Source organism: Bactrocera neohumeralis, chromosome 5, assembly GCF_024586455.1.
Source record: "Bactrocera neohumeralis isolate Rockhampton chromosome 5, APGP_CSIRO_Bneo_wtdbg2-racon-allhic-juicebox.fasta_v2, whole genome shotgun sequence".
NCBI classification, from domain to species: Eukaryota; Metazoa; Arthropoda; class Insecta; order Diptera; family Tephritidae; genus Bactrocera; species Bactrocera neohumeralis.
Genome location: NC_065922.1, coordinates 38,283,190 through 38,296,927, shown reverse-complemented (window position 1 = coordinate 38,296,927; position 13,738 = coordinate 38,283,190). Strand labels below are relative to the sequence as shown.

Below are 13,738 nucleotides of genomic sequence, written 5' to 3'. Positions count from 1 at the left end.
ATTCTGGATAAGTAGGAGTTTAACCTGCTACAATATCCAAAACGAAGCTGCGCTAGGGTCACTCGCGTTTCTCGCAGCAACTCGAGCTCTTCGTCTGCGATGGGTGGTGGTTTGACTCCAAGAACGCCATTCACGGGAAGGGAGTCGGTGAAGGTGTTAATGGCTCCACTGTGAGTGGCGGTCAGTACCTGTCGAAAGTCAGTTGCGTCCGAAGTCCGGTCGGCGTACTGTACGACGTCGTCGACGTAGTCAAGGAAGGACCTTTTGATGCTCCTAGGAGGCGGTTCCGCTCCAAGCAGATGGCTGCAAGGGTGATTTCTATGAAAACATCCCAGCAGGAACTGCTTGGAGAGGAGTTCATTATGCTCCTTAACTGGGAGCATAAGCGTCTCACTGTGTAGGTGTTCGATAGGAGACATCAAAAGCCATCCCGTCGTAGTCCGGAGTGCAGTACTTTGGCAGGTCTGGAATTTCCTCATCTGCGTACCACTGCATCCAGGCGACCATATCGGTGTTGCGTAGTTGAGGACCGGCCGGCCGATTGCCTTGTATGTTGCCAACAACGTTTCTTTGTCTTTTCCCCATGTGCTGCCGGCTAGCGATTTGAGGATTTTGTTGCGGCTCTGTACCTTGGCGATAATCGCGGGTCGTATGAGGAGTGAAGAAGCATAGACTATCGAAGGTTACACCTAAAATCTTAGGGTTATTGACAGTCGGCTTTTTCACTTCGTTCAAGTCCGTCGTCCAAAAATGGTCGCTGTGGATTTGGTGGGGGAAAATGTGAGGTTCCGTGCAGTGAGGAAATGAGAAAGGTCGGAGAGGTAGCTGTTTACTTTCGAACACATGCCATCGATTCCATTGCCCTTTTTGTAGTGTAATTCACTTTGCACAAATACCGCGTTCCATAATTTATAAAACCTGTTTAACAACCCAAAGATCATCTTCATCGTTTTATTCTGATAACTATCTACTGGGAAGAAATTGGAAAATTGTGCATAGCCTCAATAAAGAAGGTACAGCAGCTTCAATACGCAAATTTTTTTTACTGAAGTTTTCCTTTATCTCGTTTAATAAAGAAAACAAAAAATGGCTCATTTAAGGGAAAATAATTTCGAATATACAATTTCACTTTCTTTTTGCTTGTTCCAATAGATTCGAGTAATTAACATACGAAATCATTTTCATATACCTTAGAAAAATTTTGGTCCAACATTTTTCTTAATAATAAATATTAATAAAAACTAATTGAATTTAATATTTATTTACCATTTCGCCAAAATTATTGTTTTGAATTTTTGTTTCAAACCTGTGAGCTGTTTACTTTCTGTGAAATCTTTACTTGCTTATGTTGGCAAGAAGTTGCTTAATGCCAATTCAACTGAATCGAGTTTTAAATGGTAAAATGGATGGAATTTGTCACAAATTTAATGCGCACTACCTCCTGCACTCTTAAATTAAGTTATATACATATGAATAAAAACTAGAACTAAGTAATTTTAAAGATAATATTTTTTTATTTGTTCAATCAAAATATTAAGTGTTCTTATTTTATGAGTAGCACTTTCATCGAATTAAGGCCCCTTTTAACTATATTTTGGTTGAAGTTTAGAAATTCGGTATTATGGTTTTCAACTCAACAGTCAAAAAAAATTTCGATTCACGTTTTGTCAAACCTCAACGTTTTTATACTCTTGCAACCAGTTGCTACAGAGTATTATAGTTTTGTTAACCCAACGGTTGGACGTATCTCTTAAAACTAATCTAGATATGTAGATATAGAATTAAAATCATATATATAAATGATCAGGGTGACGAGAAAAGTTGAAATCCGGGTGACTGTCTGTCCGTCCGTCCGTCCGTGCAAGCTGTAGCTTGAGTAAAAATTGAGATATCTCGATGAAACTTGGTAGTATGTGGGTTCCTTGGCACAAAACAAATTTCAAGTTCGTAAATGGGTATAAACGGACCAAATTGAGTTATAAAGCTATAATTTTGTGGGCATAATGTGGACAAAATTTTTTACAAAAAAGTGGGCCCCGCCCTCTAACAAGTTTAATGTATATACATGCAAGGTCTGTCGCAAAAGAAACAGAACTTTTTAAATATAACTGTTTCTGGTGTCGCAACCTATTGGTGGGTATCTGAAATAAAAGTTTGATTTCTTGTTGACATTTCGTAAAAGTTTTAAGACAATTGGATAACTACAATTGATATCGACAAAAATGAGCTTTTGGTCATCGGTCGTGCAAATATTAAATTTTGTTTTAAACTTGGGAAAACGTTTACTGAAACATTTCAAATATGAAAAAAGTTTATGGTGATCAGTGCCTATTTTTATATTTAAGGATTCCAAGAAAGGACTGTGACGATCAGAAGTCGGTCGTCTTCAGAAAAAAATTAAGACAATTAATTTTCGAGGGTATTGAAAATCGTCCCACCGGGACGGACGATTAATTTGTGTTTTACCTTGGTGTTATGACGCGTCTTTTGTCACGCATTCGTCGTGCTCGACCACAATATATTTTGCACGATAATGCGTCGTGTCATCGGTCGACGCTTGTCACTGATTTTTGACAAGCTCCATATTGGCACTCACCTGATCTGGCACCCTGTGATTTTTACCTATTTGGAAAACTTCATTTGCCCATGAAAGGACACTGGTTTCAGGACATTTTAGCTATCCAAAAGGCGACGACCGATATTCTCAAGAGCATTCCGAAAAATGACCTTAAACACTCATTTGAAATGCTAATTGATCGATTGTATCGAAGCACAAGGAAACTACTTTGAATAAAAAAATATAACCTTTGAAAAATTTTAATTGTTTGTTTGTTTTTTTAACAGTATTGTTTCTTTTGCGACAGACCTTGTATATTTAGTAAAAAAACAAAATGATTTCTTAATTAAACAAAAATTAGTTATGAATCTGGAATTGATTAGGTTGCTTTTTATATTTCGGGATTAAAGACCAAAAACAAATTTTAATTTTCGAAAATCGCTTTTTGTTTTTCAATATATTTTCCATTAAGATCGATATATTTTTTCATGCGTTTCAACCTATTTTTGAAGCTCTTTTGGCACTCTGATTGAGGAAAATCCAAAATATGCGTTTTGAGCGCATCAACCGCAACATTAAGTGTCGAAAAATGTTAACCTTTTAGTTTGTTTTTCTCGTACAGAAATAACAAGAAATCAGATGGTGCCAAGTCAAGACCTGACGGTGAATTTCTCTTCGAATTAAGTGCTCAAAACTGCAGAGAGCTCCCATTGCACTGGTGAAGAGTGTTGCGTCTTCGGCGATTGTTTTTCCTCGATTACCATAAATGAACGCTGGTCCTTGATGGAGTTAAGTTAAATATGTCAAACTTTACGATGAAGTTGTTTTGCAACACTAGGATTGCCAAATCTCAATATATAATAGACAACAACTGCCGCACAGAGTGATGCAAGCTAAATATTATTAAAAGCTATTTAATTGCCAATTAAACATTGGTTTACTTGTTGCTAGCAAGTTTGAATTACGAAGTATTTTTCTTATGCGCAGCATATCAGCTTTGGGCCAACATTCGTGAGCAATTCACCATTCCGTCATATTATAGATTGGCAACACCAATCAAACTTCGACTGAAAATAATTGAAAATCGTAATCCAAAAAGGAGTTGGGTGGATCTGAAGTCGAATTGCTTGAACAGTTTGTCTATTTTGGCTATTGCTTTAATTAATAGATGGAATAATTTAGCTTATTTCCATCTGAAAAAATTTTCTTGACTGGCTTCTATAACCATTGTTTTTTTTTATCTAAGTGACAAAATTGTAATCCTGATGAGCAAGTATCATGATTTAAACAATAATACTTATATATTTTATATTCTGCAAAGACCTGGCTTACAGTTTTTCCATTAAAAATCAGATAACATTTTATGTTTTCTAGTTGCAACATTTTCTTTATATTTTTATAATAATGGCAACTCAAAATGTATTATCTTCCTTCACACCCTTTAAACTATTATTGCATTCTTAACTAATTGTGTATAATTTTAGGTAATCATTCCTTCAATATGGTGGCCTGGAAATCCATTAGTCTCGGGGAGTAGCAGTACTTTACAGAAACTGCCGCACAGAGTGATGCAAGCTTCATATAGCGTATTTGAACCTTCGCCACGCAACTCTGAACAATGTGAGCCTAAAGTCCAAATCCAACCATTGACAACATTTGCTCATATTCCTCTTGTCGCTGCTTCGGTGCAATTTAAAGAAATTCGTATTGATGACCAACTGACGTTTCTTTTACCGCAAAATGCTTTGTATCCAATGTCAAAAATTTATGTGCCAGTAGTTTTTCATCAAACACAAGATTTTACAGTGTCCGCATTTACTATAAGAGCGCGCGTAAAAGCGGGTGTAAAAATTTTGGGTGCTACCATATCTACCGACTTGTGGAGTATATCAATTGAAAAGGAAAATCCCAAACACACTACTGCTCGAGTCACTGCTTATAGAAAAGAATCTGAAGTATCTGCAGAAATTGTCAATGACATGAAAAATACAAGTATCGAAACAAGGTGATAAAACTAATGTGATTTAAATATTATTTTAAACTATATGTTTTATAAAATGTTTGTTTCCATTATTTATACTACACATTTAATTTTTCAAACATTTTATTCTTTTCTACGGAATTCACGCACACCGTACATAGAGTATAATATAACGGTTTACCTAAAATTAACTGAGATAGATATGGAGTTATCTATTTGATATTAGAGATGGGCAAGTTCCGATTATTTCACATCCAAACAATGTTTTAATCGAAAATCTTCAAAGTATGGAGGAGCGTCTCGGGTTTAAACATTTTAGAAAAGTGGGAGTGCCGCGCTTCTTTAAAACAAAACTTAAAAAGCATTACATTTTACCGTAGAGATGTAGCATTAAAGCTCCAAAACCCCGTATTCCAACAATTTGAACGAAATGTTTGTGATATACCTAATATTGGGTGATGCATTTTTTAAATAAAAAAACACCGAAACTTCAAATCTAATGGGGAATGTTTATCATTCGAAAGAACAATCTTTGGCATTTGGTATATTATACGCTTTCAATTTAAGATCTCGACGTGAAATGCGTTAAGTACTTTCCACGGTCTTAGTGTAGATTCTGCCGTACGGCTGCCATATTTTGTTCACTGCGTGCTGTACGTGGTCTATTCGGTCGAATATTATCCAATAATGAATACTGGGACTCGAGATGGGTGATGGTATTGCGAAAAGTACGCTCAGTAGACCGAATATGTTGGCCATAAGTTGAGCGAAGCGCGCGAAACACATTCTTTACAGAGTAGAGTGCTCTCATTCATACAGATGACAGTGACCTGTCTCTTAATTCGCTGAACTATGTCTATGTCGTCGTATAACTCGTACAGCTCATAGTTTCATCGAATGGGTTATTCGCCGTTGCCAGTACGCAATGGACCATAAATATTCCGCAGAACCTTCTTTCGAAAACTGGTAACGTCGACTTATCAGAAGTTGTCTTCGTCCATGCCTCTGCTCTATTTAGCATGACGGAAATAATGAGTGACTTATAGACTTTGTTCGTCGAGAGAGAACTTTACTCCTCATTTGCCTACTCAGTCCGAAGTAGCACCTTATGCAAGAGATATCCTGCGTTGGATTTTGAGTCTGATGTTGTTGTTGGTGTTAATGCTGGTTCCTAAATAGAAGAAATTATCTACAACTTCGAAGTTATGACTGTCAACAGTGACGTAGCAGCCAAGTCGCGAGTGTGACGACTGTTTGTTTGATGACAAGAGATATTTCGTCTTGCCCTCGTTCACTGCCAGACCCATTTGCTTTGCTTCCTTGTCCAGTCTGGAGAAAGCAGAACTAACGGCGCGGTTGTTAAGGCCAATGATGTCAATATCATCAGCATACGACAGCATGCTGTACACTCTTATAGAAGATGGTACCTTCCCGGTTTAGTTCTGCAGCTCGAATTATTTTCTCCAGAAGAAGGTTGAAGAAGTCACACGAAAGAGAGTCGCCTTGTCTGGAACCTCGTTTGGTATCGAACGGCTCGGAGAGGTCCTTTCCGATCCTGACGGAGCTTTTAGTGTTGCTTAACGTCAGTTTACACATCCGTATTAGTTTTGTGGGGATACCGAATTCAGACATTGCGGCATAAAGGCAGCATAAAGGCAGCTTTAAAATCGAGATACATGCTCCTTATCAGTTCTTCGCCGCCGTGTTTGAATAGCTCGGCTGGCAATACATCGGCTTTCGCCGCTTTGTTGTTCTTCAGACGGGTGATTGCTATTCCAACTTCTTCATGGTCGGGCAATAGAACGTCTGCTCCATCGTTATCGATTGGGGAATCGAGTTCGCCTGCTCCTGCTGTCATTCAGCAGGCTGTAGAAGTGTTCCTTCCATAATTTTAGTATGCTCTGGGCATCGCTTACTAGTTCGCTCCTTGGATTCTACAAGATTATGCTCCGGTCTTGAAACCTTCTGTTAGTCACCGCATCTTTTCGTAGAGCTTTTCGAACCCTGTCGACCACCTTGTCAAGCTCATCAGACTCACCCATTTCGACCACTCTCTTTTTTGTCTGCAAATGCGTCTCGTTTCTTTCTTCAACTCTCGGTAGCTATCCCATACCGCACGTTTTGTGGTAGGCACTGTGACATGATGCTCCTCATCGTACCAACCGTTATTTTGCCTTTTCCGAAAACTAATGGTTTCGGTTGCAGCTGTACGTAAGGAGCTTGAAATTCCGTCCCACAGTTCTCTTATACCGATTTGCTGATGACTGTTTTCAGAAAGCAGGAGCGCAAGCCGAGTAGAAAATCGTTCGGTTGTCTGTTGTGATTGCAGCTTTTCGACGTCGAACCTTCCTTGTGTTTGTTGACATGCGTTTTTTTGCTGCACAGAGGCGGGTGCGGCACCTTCTCAATTAAGGGACCTTTCATTTCAGATGCATGCATTTAAATCATAATCCTTAACACGTTTGCAGGGTCGTCATGAAAAGGGGGTCTCTGATCCAAGGCTGTTTTTTTACTATTCATTGGGCGTTTTTACGTGGAAGAGATGCTTCGCCTTCTCACTTTTGATCGCCTTCAAACGGGTGTTATTTGGCTACCCAGAACTTTCCTCCCTTGCGTTTACACATGGCCCCATCCTCCATTAAACCTTAAATAAAGACGAAAATATTGCGCTTATCGTTTTAAAACTCGGCTTAATTGATTCAGCACACTTTTTGCTTGGATTTTTTAATTAGCATAGTTATCTTCAAGGGAACTAATACATTGATTATAACGACCTTGAAACTTTTCGATACCATTTTCGAAGTACGGTGTGTCGGCGAAAATTTCTTCCCAGCGAGCATTCTTTTGAAAAATCAGACCTAGACAATACGGTGGATACGGAAGTAATTCGAAGTCCATTTAATGAATTTTTGATCCGGTGCATTGTATTAAAATTTCTATTTCAATTATTAACACTGACTGGTCGGCGGAACTATCCTGCGGTTTCGTGTAGAATTGGGGACCTAATAATGTTCTTGAGTCCATTTTTACATACATATGTTTTATCGTCCAATGCAATGCACTAATAGAATCTTGTGTAGCAAACGATCGTACAATTTCCCAAAATAGATAAATTTGAGCGAAAACATGGCCTAGCCCCTATATAACTAATATCAGGATTTCGAACATCCACCATACTTTACTCTATATGATTGGTTTTACACCTTAAAGTATTTTCCTGGTTTTGATTTTTGCAAGTTGCAAGAGTCTAAAATGTTCGGTTGCACCCGAACTTAGCTCTTCCTTACTTGTTATTTGTTAATTTTTTTGGGAAACTGTTTTTTTTTATTTTATAAGTTTTTATTAGTGTTTTTGTTTTCGATTTTAACTTTGAATCGCACTTCGTTTTTAAGGGGTCAGTAGGGTAGTAGAAATTTTTATTCTACAATTGAGCTTTTTTCACATATCATGAGGTATATCGTGGAGTGTATAAACAATTTTTTTCGGATGGTAAAGTTGGTTTCTACACTATTTCTAAGGGTATGAAGGAACAGAATATTCAAAAAACAAAAAAAAAAAATTGAAAAAAGATTACCCTAAATGAAACAAGCTAAGTGCGTTTTATTTGTCCATGATTTAGCTATTAGCTTGTGATGGTCAAATAATACACGCCTAATGTACTTAATGTACTTACTGTAATAAACACTTACTTGTATAATAGAATTTGATTTATTAATACTAGACCGATGTAAAGTCACTACAACTAAGTATCCCGTTTTTTTGTTTTCTACTCTATACTACTCTGATCAAATTGAAAGGTGAATTTTTAATTTATGCATCGCGTGTTTTTCGAGTCGGTAAATTATTTTTCTATAAGTTGGTAGTACTATTAACATCTATGCTGAATTTGACGTCAAAATATTCGTTAGTATTTGAGATACGTCGTTTTGTGAGACTCGTAACAGCAAATTCACATGACCACTCCGAGGACATCGTTTTCACTCAATTGAGGATACAAAAGCTGAATCGAAGAAGGCTCTGATGGCCATCACGACAGAGGATTTTTCCAAATGCTATGATGACTGGAAAATTCGTTGGCATAAGTTTATTGCAGCGGGAGAGGATTACTTTGAAGGAGATGAAATGGACTATATTCACCTTTCAATATGATCACAGTATATATGTGATAAGTTCAAAAACCAAACCCCATTAGTATTTTAGAGATATTGTTGTCATCAAAGGTATTTGGTATTAGATACATACTTACCACACTTTCGTAATATTTGCAGTTCCGTTGAAGTATTCTCTTGGCTACTTCAACTTGGTGACGCAGTAGTAGATGTATTGGATGGTGGAAAAATAGTTTGGTATGTTTCTTATGTGTATAAATCTGACAAATCGAAAAACCAAATTTCGGCTAGTATAGTAGCTGATGAATCCAAGAAAAGGTTAACAACGAAATTGGAAATCAACAAGGATGATATACAAGCAGTCTTACCAATGGCTAAGGTAATTAAATTTGTCTGTATTTGCAAAATTTTAATGTATTTTGAACCATTGAAAGTGAATAACATTTTATATTGCTTTATAGTCAATTGTATTTAATATTTTTTTTTTTAATTAAGCAATGCAGTAAACATCTTTGAAAACACTGTAATAATAATTTGTATACGATTAATGCATCGCGTGTAGTAGTAGCTTAAGTGGTCAGAAGTGTTTTTTTATATCAATACGACCGGATTAAGATAAATATAATTGAATTAAACTCAAAATGATGACTTATCTACCACTCCAGTTGGCAGCTTGGCTGTACAACGGATGATAATTTAATTCTGCCCGCAGTTCATGAAACTATCAATGGTTTTGTAAGATTTGCTCTCGTTTATTTTAAAATCGTTATTTTCATTTCACTTTACAAAAAAATGAAACAAAATAACTGAAATCTTTGTAATGTCAGGTATGTTTTGAAAAATAAGGAGGCCTCGAAGTAAACAAAGAGACAAATGTGAAAAAATTGACCCTTGAAATCATCAAAATTTACTAAGATATTCAGGGCAACAAAAAAGTTTTTTTCGTAGAACTGTGTTATTGACAATATTTCGTTTGTTTTCTTCTAAGTTGTGATTTGTTATTAAAAAATGTTCTTTGTCATTTTGAAATTGCTCTGAAAAATCTTCGTTTTTTATTTGAAAACAAAAACATGTATTTTTAAATTACTTTTATTAAACACAGAACTGGGAATTAATCAATACCGCGGTACTAACCGGACGTCAAGTAGCGCAAGCAATGAAAGTTTTCATCGTTTCACAAGCTGGCAAAGTAGCTGATGTTACGCTACAGAGTTCCTGTTATGCTGAAGACGAAAGTGTAATTAAGGTAAGTATTGAAAAAATACCTCCACTATACCTTCTTTTAAAGTTTCGTGTTTTATTTTCTATAACCTTCTTCAGTTACAATCGAATGGAATAATTTACAAATAAGCAAACTTTTTTACTTCAAATTGTTGTTCTAATAAATAATTACCTCAGTTTGGATATTTCATATAACAGATTGACAGGCGTTCTCATTTATACCATACAAAAGCAGTAGATGTAAAATTTGTATTACTGGGAGACACAGTTATGATTAATACATTTTTGAAGATGGCTTAAATCGATTTTACATTAATTTATTGCCCAATTGTTGTATAGTTTTTCCTTTCAGATGCTTCAAACTTAAACAAATACTATACATGTGGATAGTATAAAGGGCGCCCTAAACTTTACGCTAGGTTTAAATTTCTCGCCATTTATGTAGTAAAAGGTTGACAAGCCCTATAAAAAGAAAATCGACAGCTGACAGTTTAGGCTTTAAAAGTGGAGCGTTACACGATAGAACAACGTATCTTCATTATTGAACAATAATTCAAAAATAACGAAAGAATGGAATGCTGATTTTTCGAGCAAAATCATAATAAGCGATGAGCACATTTTCAACTTGATGAGTTTGTTAATCGCCGCTTTTGCGATTCTGAGAACTCACTTGTGATTGTTGAAAAACAAATGCAACGGGTCACTGTTTGGGATGGCTTTTGGGCTGGAAGCGTAATTGGACCATGCTTTCTGAAAAAAAGGCAGGTCAAAAAGTGACTGTTACTGGTGCTCGATTTTGTGAATATCGAATGTCTCAGTTTTTTGGCAACATAACTATGTTAAATAAAATTGTCAATACTTGTTTAATAGGTTTTTTCTAGATCTTCTACATGAAGGTGACTAGACCGGACCGACATGCCTAAGGATAAGCTTAATACACGTCTGCTAACTACCGTTGGTCCCACGTCAGTCGTTATGGTGTTATAGCGGTAGAATCCTACCGAGTTGACAGTTCTTGACCGGATAAAAAATCCGTGTCCGTTTAGGTTACGTAGACCCGACTGTCGTGGGAACCTTCCACTTCAGTCGTCATAGCTATATATATACCATTACTAATTTATCAAATGCTTAAAAGTTTTTTAACTTCTACTCATCAATTGATTTCAGGTATCATCTTCGTGCAGTTCGGTTTATGTAGATGGCTCTGAAATCAGAGGTTCCTCTAATGCCTCGGTTATTGTAAAGTATGGATCTTATGCTGGGTTAGCAAAGTTTACTGTATGGATGCCAGAATTTCCGTTAGAGGTTTACGTGTCGGACTTTAGGTTATCACAAATAAAAGGATGGAAAGTTATTGACGACACCAGTATTTTGTAATACCATTTTTAGTTCATTTGGTTTTTCTAACACATTAATCAATTCCACTTTTTAGCTCAATCAAACAAAATCAGCATCGTAAAAAACGATCCACGGGATGGAATCAATATAAAAATGATGCTAGTGCAGATAAAATTATATGCAAAGCGCGATATCAACAAAGTCCAATAGAAGTCTTTGCAAGATTTTTAGCAATTGACCAAGTAAGTGTTAAAATATTTAATGTCTTACGATTTATGAAAATATTGTCATATTTTGTTTTCTAGAACTCTGGAAGAATAAGTTACTTTATTTCGCGTCGAACTGGCTTAAGAGTTACCGATTTAGTTCAACCCCTTCTAAGGGTGTCCGATCCCAAAATAGCCATATTAAAAGGACGAATATTGCAAGGAAAATCGATGGGACGTACAGATATTCAGGTATTATAACTATAACCAGTTATATAACCAGTCATTAACAACAATAAAAAATTAAATCAATTTAGGTTTTATCACCCATAACAGGACGGGTGATAGGAACTAAAGAAATTCGAGTAGGAAGTGACAAAGTCAGTATAAGAAGGCTGATTGTGCGAGTGATTTCAGGACTGCAGTTAACTATTTCACCGGACAGCACGATTGACAACGGTTATACAGCAGAAACTTCAGTGACAAATAAGCTAACTGCGCAATACCAAGAAGGATTACTAGATATTGATCTAGAGTTTTCAGATGGATCTAAAACTCCCTTAAGGTTTGAATTTATAATTAACTAGCTTTTCTCTCGGATTTACCCGCATTGAATCTCTTAATTAATTATCAAGCATCATTAAAAAGAAAAGATCAAATAACTAAATTTCTTGTACAAGGTGCTGTCCAAAGTAAACTGGACTTTTAGAATCTAGCGCCCCCTGATGGCGCTATCTCTATGTCGACTGCGTTAGAATCTGCTATCTTTATCTTTTGTCCATTGAGAATTTCAAAAAAAATTTCATGACATTTCATTGATTGGAAGTGAAGTTATTGCGTTTTAAGTGTCAGTATGTTTGTGTTATCGGTGCGAAAATGAGCTTCGAACAAAGAGCCAACACTAAATTTTGTTTTAAAATCTGTAAAACTTTGACCGAAACGTTTCAATTGATGAAACAAGTTCATGGCGATGATTGCCTATCCCGTAGCAGAGTGCACGAGTGTTTTCAACCAACAAAGTGGTCGTGAGAACATAAATGACGATCAACATGTGTGCCAATCAAAATCCGAAATCACCATCGAAACTGAGTGAATTCATCAAAAATTGATTTTTCCGAAAAAAACCATTTGTTCTTTATACACCTTGTATATTTTAACTTCAGGAACAAAGCATCCAACAAAGCAAATGTTGTCATCCAAGCCTTTTTATTCGCCCTCCAATGAACCGGCAACTCTTGAAGGTTTTTACATCTCAAAGCACGTGGCCTTAATAATCGGTTAATAAAAAGAGGCTTGAAAATTTAGTCACCAGAATTGTTGCTACACAATAAAAAGTCTTACCCGATCTTTAGCAACTTTAAAACCACTAGCAATTTTTTCGGATTTTGCTATAAAAGTTCTGGAAGGCATTTTTTTCCAGAACAAACCCGTTTTTTCGACATTGACATTGAAAATATTTATTTATATTTTGGAATTTATACTGTTAGCCATCAACACTAGCAGAAAATTCCTTTCACTTATCTTGTCAACTTGTTGATGGCTCCGATATCTGCAGTTGCTTATAAATTCGTAGTGACTTTGCTTTATAATATTTCCATCTACAGGTATTCTCTTTTGCAATAAATCCTCAATCCAAAGCACTACATATTTTTCCATTTTTACTAACACTTCATCTCTAATGTATAACGATGTTTTGGTCCTGATAGTAGCTTCGTTTAAGCCAAAAGCCTTGCTCACAGATGTTGAACCTTCACCTCTTGCCAGTAAGTCCAAGATTTTTAATTTTACTTCCAAAGAAATGGCTTGCCTTTTACGAATCTTTCAAATTTCGGACATTTTGCTAACTGTAGTAAGGTCAAAAATTTTATTTTTAAAGCTTAACTAAAAATTTAGATAGATTTTTCACTTATTAAAATCAGATAGAACGAACAATTGATAAAATATTGCGAGCTAAGAAACTTTAAACACTTTAATTAAGCAATATTTTATGTAAATATCATGCGAACAAAATGTGTAGGTAAGAATTATCGAATAAGGGGATTTCCCAGTTACTACTACATATGTACATATGTTCTTTTCAGTAATGGTGCCAAGTGTGGTAAAAGCAAACAATTACAAGACAGTGATTTTGAAATCATAATAGATTAAACATTTTTTTTCAACTCTGTAATTTCAAAATCGTGTAAAAAGAAACCGTGTTAAAAAGAGTTGGGTGTACATTCATGACGAATACAATATACAAAATACATGGGTAATAGTTAAATAAATTGTTGAAATGAAAAAGGTCCTGTACGATATCGACGATTGCGGCCGCCATAGAATTCAA

The 13,738-nt window shown here is 36.0% G+C and overlaps 1 protein-coding gene across 1 annotated transcript in view; it reads left to right on the top strand.

The window, feature by feature from the left end:
• The window catches only part of LOC126760710 (transmembrane protein 132C), a 43,750-nt gene that overhangs the window by 21,225 nt on the left and 8,787 nt on the right, over positions 1–13,738 (top strand). Inside the window, exons 4-10 of the mRNA XM_050476552.1 lie at positions 4,042–4,562; positions 8,807–9,026; positions 9,750–9,893; positions 11,036–11,241; positions 11,301–11,448; positions 11,512–11,664; positions 11,730–11,977. Of these exons, the coding sequence (XP_050332509.1) occupies positions 4,042–4,562; positions 8,807–9,026; positions 9,750–9,893; positions 11,036–11,241; positions 11,301–11,448; positions 11,512–11,664; positions 11,730–11,977 (1,640 nt within the window). The remainder of the gene's footprint in view (positions 1–4,041; positions 4,563–8,806; positions 9,027–9,749; positions 9,894–11,035; positions 11,242–11,300; positions 11,449–11,511; positions 11,665–11,729; positions 11,978–13,738) is intronic.